Source organism: Miscanthus floridulus, chromosome 10, assembly GCF_019320115.1.
Source record: "Miscanthus floridulus cultivar M001 chromosome 10, ASM1932011v1, whole genome shotgun sequence".
Classification (NCBI taxonomy): domain Eukaryota; kingdom Viridiplantae; phylum Streptophyta; class Magnoliopsida; order Poales; family Poaceae; genus Miscanthus; species Miscanthus floridulus.
This window is the reverse complement of record NC_089589.1, coordinates 6,617,514-6,623,762: the sequence shown is the minus strand read 5'-3', so window position 1 is coordinate 6,623,762 and position 6,249 is coordinate 6,617,514. Positions and strand designations below refer to the sequence as shown.

Sequence of the window (6,249 nt, the reverse complement as noted above, 5' to 3'; positions counted from 1 at the left end):
GTCGGTCCTGCATCAGGAAGGTGGTGTGCCTCCGGGCGGGCGCTGGAGCAGTCGGCCGACGGATGAGTACTGTAGAGGCATACGAACATACGCGCACACTGGGCACAGGGCGTCAAGCCGCCTTCACCTAATCTGCTTAGGAGTGCGCGTGGGCCAGTACGCAGATGCCTGTCCGCTTCCACACGGAAGGTGACCGAGCGACGACCTCACCTCAGTCCACGGTCAATTGACCCATCTGCAGTATCCTCTCCTACTATAATAATAACACTCGGGCTCCAGAACTGATCTATCCTGCCATTCTCTTCTAGTACTGTCGATGGTTGCCACCATGCATCGCCTAGCAGCTGCCATGCTCGTGTCGTTGCTCTGCTGCTTCTTGTTCATCGCCACGCTGAAAGCACAGCAGCAGCCCCAGCCAGCCGCTAGTGATAACACAGCTAGTCCTCCGAGCTGCATACCCCACGAGAGGGACGCCCTGCTGGCATTCAAGCACGCCGTCACCAGCGACCCTGCAGGCCTCCTCACCTCGTGGCGGCGAGATGGTGGCCACGGCGAGCAGGACTGTTGCCGATGGAGAGGCGTCCGGTGCAGCAACCGGACTGGTCACGTCCATGAGCTTCGACTTCGAAACACCGGAGAAGAAGCAGCAGCTATGGAGGGCAAGATAAGTCCTTCTTTGCTTGCTCTGGATCATCTAGAGCACCTTGACCTCAGCTGGAATGATCTAACAGGGCCAAGTGGTCGTCTTCCCGAGTTCTTGGGCTCTCTAAAGAATCTCACCTATCTGAACCTCTCTGCCATACCATTCTACGGTGGCCTGCCTCCCCAACTTGGAAACTTATCAAAGCTGCAGTATCTAGATCTTTCCAACTGGTGGGGAAGCACGAACTCGACGGATCTCTCATGGTTAACATGCCTTTCTTCTATACAGTATCTTAACCTTGACCAAGTGAACCTCAGCACAGTAGTGGATTGGCATCATGCCATGAACATGCTTCCATCTTTGAGGGTCCTTCATCTTTCCGACTGCTCTCTTGCAAGCGCAAACCAGTCACTGCCATGCTTGAATCTTACAAACCTCGAGGAGCTAGATGCTTCCTGGAACTCCTTCGACCATCCAATGGTGACCAGCTGGTTCTGGAACATAACAAGTCTTAGATACCTTTACGTCCACGACACTTGTATGTACGGTCAATTTCCGGATGCTCTGGGCGACATGACATCCCTTCAAGTCCTTGATCTTTCAAGTAATTATAATAATGATGAGAAGTATCGCATCATGACCACGGATCTGAAGAATCTATGCAATTTGGAGGTCCTGAACCTTCAATCGGCCCTCTTATATGGCGACATAGCTGAGCTGTTTAGGAATAAACTACCTCGCTGTTCACCCAACAAATTGCAAGAATTGGACCTCAGTTGGAACCAATTAACTGGGATGCTACCAAGATGGATAGGGCAATTAACGAGCTTGGTCGTTCTGAATCTTGGTGAGAACAACATCACAGGATCCCTCCCAATATCTGTAGGGCAACTTACCGGTTTGCAGACACTTGACCTCTCTTGCAACAACCTAAATGGACATGTTCCATATGAGATTGGTATGCTCAGTAATCTGACCCATCTGGACCTAAATAGTAATAAATTGGATGGCGTGATAACGGAGGAACACCTTGTTAGTGCAAGGAGCCTGAAATACATAGACTTGTCTTATAATGCCCTGAAGATTGAGACCAGCTCAGACTGGCAACCACCATTTAGATTAGATTACGCATATTTTGCATCCTGCCAGATGGGCCCACTCTTTCCTAGTTGGCTTAAGTGGCATGTGAACATTATGAATCTCGATATCTCGAGTGCAGGTATTGCTGATAAGCTTCCACAATGGTTCTTCGATGCCTTTTCAAATGTTCGGTTCATGAACATCTCCAACAATCAACTCAACGGAACTTTGCCAACCGATATGGGCTCCATGTCACTTGAAGAGCTCTATCTCAGCACAAACCAATTAACTGGTCAGATACCCACACTGCCACCAAACATACGTTTATTGGACTTGTCCAACAACTTCTTGTCGGGACCTCTGCCCTCCGCTTTTGGATCCACCAATCTAAAACAGCTATCTCTGTTCTCCAACCTACTCACTGGTCATATTCCTGAATCTTTTTGTAAATGTCAGCAATTATTTATGTTGGACTTATCCAACAATTTTTTGGAGGGAGAACTTCCATCATGTCTCAGGGTAATGGAATCTATGAGATTTATAGCCTTAAGTAACAATAGTTTGTCAGGAGAGTTCCCATCTTTTTTGCAAAACATTACAAATTTGGTCCTCGTAGATTTGTCTAGGAACAGATTGTCTGGCGGATTGCCAATGTGGATTGGAAAATTAACGTGGTTAACAATTCTACGGTTAAGTGATAACAAGTTTTCTGGAAACATTCCGGTGAACATCACAAATCTTGCCTGCCTTCAGTACTTGGATCTCAACAACAATAAGATATCAGGCCCTTTGCCGAGCTACTTTTCAAATCTGGAAAGAATGAGAAAGAAATACGTGACAGGTGGGTGTTTTCAAAGTCAATTTTTCGACCCTAGTAGTATGTCTATGGACTTGAAGGGGCAGGAATTGAACTACGGTTCCATTAATAGAGTTGTGGGCACAAGTATGATGAGCATTGATTTATCTTCTAATAATTTAATCGGCAAAATTCCAGAAGAAATAGTTCTCCTTAATGGTCTAGTGATTTTGAATCTGTCATGGAACCACTTGAGTGGAGTTATTCCAAACAAGATCGGGGAAATGCGATCGTTGGAATCCCTAGATCTCTCGAGGAACATGCTTTCAGGGGAAATACCAGCCACTCTATCAAATCTAACATTCTTAAGCTACTTGGACTTATCATACAACAATCTTACGGGAAGAATTCCATCAGGATCACAGCTTGATACCCTATATGCAGAGTATCCATCTATGTACATCGGCAACATCGGTCTTTGTGGACATCCTCTTCAAAACAATTGTTCGAGTGAGGGTCATGCACCAAAGCAAGGTGGCCTGGGAACAACTGAAGAAGGTCATGGGATACAATTCTTTTATCTTGGGCTCGGGTGTGGCTTCGTGGTTGGTACCTGGATGGCGTTTGGTGTTCTGTTGTTCAAGAGAAGCTGGAGAATTGCTTGCTTCCGAATCTCGGACAAGCTGTGCGACAAAGTTTATGTCCTTGTTGCTATATGGTCAAGAAAAACAGGAAATGATCACCATGCATGAGCATGAAGCCAAGGCGATGGTCGGTGCTTCAACTAAATCTAGCCAATGCGTGCATGCATGTATGAATCCAAGTGTGTGTAGAAGTTGTTACATAATATTGCTGGTTTTCTTTTTGGAGTGAAAGTAATATCCACACCCTTTGGCGTAAGAGTTGTAATATCATTACCTGATGATGACATGGCCAAATTAAATAATAACAATTTGAGCTTGTGCTTATGTTGAGCACAGCGTCCCTGTTTTGGGGTCCGGATTCTGCCTAATTGCTTATTCGTGTTGTGGTGCTATGTTTCCATGTTCGTCATCCACATCAAGAAATAAAGGCTCTAGTCTCCTCCATGACCATTGTTTCAGTGCTCGTCGTCAACTGTTAATTGCTGAATTGAGAAAGAAGTGACAGACTTATGTTCAGTGCAGAATTAGCACAACTCACAGACACAAGTAGTATCCACATCCACATTAAATTTCATGGTTGATTGATCTGATTTTACATTTGGCTGACGGCTCTTCCAGATAGAGGAGATGGTGATGGGTCCCACTTGCTCTTCTAGATGGACCGGTCCGTGTCCGCCCACTCCGACTTAGATCCAACAGTTCAAAATTGGTTCTTCCCATGTGGTGTTGCTTAGGCAGATTGATTGCACTGGTTGTTCTAAAAAAAAGATGGATTGCACTGGAATTCAGAAGTTTCTTTCCTGGCAGAACATTGTTTTAGTTCGGAGATTGTATGATTGAGCGGCTCTCCTCTCATGTCCTGCCAGTTTCTTAAAAAAAAAAGCAGTTGCATACCCAAAGTACACTACAAGTAACATTCGCTTACAAATATTGAACAGGTAAGGGGTGCAAATTTCTCATAAACTGAAGAGCGCAATATATGAGCACAGTTTCCATGTTCGAGTACACTGCTCAGCAGGAGTTCCACTGCCTACTTGCCTAGTGACGAACATGCAAGGTTTCTTGTATTCTAGACGAACAAAACAAACTGTCACATCGATCATCTGTACAATCTACTGCAAAACAGTCTATGGTGGGAGACTGAGTTCTCGGAGGCACAGGACCCCACTCTTTTAATCGTCTTAAGTTGTGACCGATCCTGTGCTTCAAGCGCTTGATCATCTCCTTGGTCCACTCCTCCTCCACGATCTGATGATGTACCTGCTCCAACCAGTCGCTGATCTTTTCGAACTCTGCTGTGCTTCCACTTGTTCTCCACATCCCGTGCCTCCTCCACAAAATCCAGGAACCATCTTTGCATCTGGCCGCACAAGTCCTTGGCAAGCTCAGCCGTCCTCTCCTTCGCCGTGCTCTTTGTCTTTGGTGCATTTGGCAAGCTCAGCTCGTGGACAACATGAGGACCACCACCGACCCAATACTTAGTAGCTGATAGCTCCACAGATGCCACCGACTCCGCGACGTCCTTCCACCGAAGCGTATCTTCGTAGACACCGAGGAAAGGATCAACTGTTGGGAGTGGATCGGAGACCTTTGCCGAATCGCAGATTTCAGAGAATTCGCTGTGTGGGCAGCAGAAATGAACAGGACATTAATTATCACACCACTAATTTCTGCTGCGCAAATACAATACAATACAATACAATACAATACACTGGGCATTCGTCCTTCAATTTGAATGGAATTGTACATTGCGTTCGACTCGGATCTGGGGAAAAATAGATGTCTCTAAATATATATACCTTTCATTCCTGAGAAGTGAATCAAAGATTGATGCCTCTTGCAGTACGCTAGCTGCAATGGTTGCTGTTGCGTCTCTTCCTTCAGTAAGTTCCTTCTAAATTTTGTAAGGAAATTATATTAGATAGAAAAAACTCAAGTCAGGAACTCCGTGCAGCACGGAGATTGTGAGGCCAACAACAAATTAAACTACAGCTGCCTACCTTTCTGATTTCCGATGAAATCCTGCCGTCCCTTAGTCGCCTCAACTTTGCTTCCTGATAATAGAGACGACGACGAAGTGTTTAATGAAAAGGTGCAGAATAATGTACCCTGAACAAGGACACCAATACTTTCTATTGTGATTCTTCAAAAAAAAATTACTTTGTATTGTGCACATGAAAAATTGGTTATCCAGCAGCCATGCTACCGAGTAAAATGGAGAGAAAATAACCACAACTATGAACCAGAAAATGACTAATAATACACCATTATGTACCGCTATATGTATGTTTGAAATTTCAAACCAGTTGTGTAACAAGTTAAAATCGTTGCCAGGGTGTTTCACTACTGGAAAACTGTACTTTGCCGAGTGCTTTTTATCAGGGCACTCGGCAAAGCAATATTTTGCCGAGTGCTGCACTCGGCAAAAGAAAGCACTCAGCAAAGCTGTGCTTTGCCGAGTGCCGCGGCACTCGGCAAAAGTCCCACTCGGCAAAAGGTGGCCGGCCCGTCACAGCGGCCACCTGCCATCAGATTTTGCCGAGTGCCTAACGGATGGCACTCGGCAAATTTTTTTTATTTTTAAAAACTTATTTTGCCGAGAGCCAGGCCAAGGCACTCGGCAAAATGTTTTTTTATTTTTTAAAAAACATATTTTGCCAAGTGTAAGCCTTGGGCACTCGGCAATTTTTTTTAATTTTTTAAAACTTATTTTGCCGAGTGCCAGCGCCAGGCACTCGGCAATTTTTTTTTATTTTTGAAAATCAACTTTGCCGAGTGCCCCCTGGGCCGGCACTCGGCAAAGGCCACTATGCTGAGTGCCTCCCATGGCACTCGGCAAAATAATTTTTTTTTGATTTTGGGCCCAATTTTTTTTCTGTGGCCTTGTGACAGTATTTCAAACTCTATTTTAAAATTTGGGGCAATTTTGACTTTTTTGATATATTTCATTAGTTTATTTCGTTTCGTCGAATTTTTTTGGGATATTTCAAATTTGAACTGCAGGTACATGGAATAATGGACTTTGGTCATCCAAAAATTGATACTCATGATATTTAGGGTATGTTTAGGCCGTATCCAGGAACTCA

At 44.7% G+C, this 6,249-nt stretch overlaps 1 protein-coding gene across 1 annotated transcript; it reads left to right on the top strand.

Moving 5' to 3' along the window:
* Positions 1 to 310: 310 nt before the first annotated feature.
* LOC136486141 (receptor-like protein EIX1) lies at positions 311 to 3,464 on the top strand. The gene has a single exon (XM_066482947.1). It carries the CDS (start codon positions 317 to 319, stop codon positions 3,269 to 3,271), a length of 2,955 nt encoding a protein of 984 aa, XP_066339044.1. The 5' UTR covers positions 311 to 316; the 3' UTR covers positions 3,272 to 3,464.
* The last annotated feature ends 2,785 nt before the right edge of the window (positions 3,465 to 6,249 follow it).

Excerpts from the sequence above, each read along its gene's own strand:
- LOC136486141 (XM_066482947.1), top strand. The coding sequence starts at position 317 with ATGGTTGCCACCATGCATCGCCTAGCAGCTGCCATGCTCGTGTCGTTG.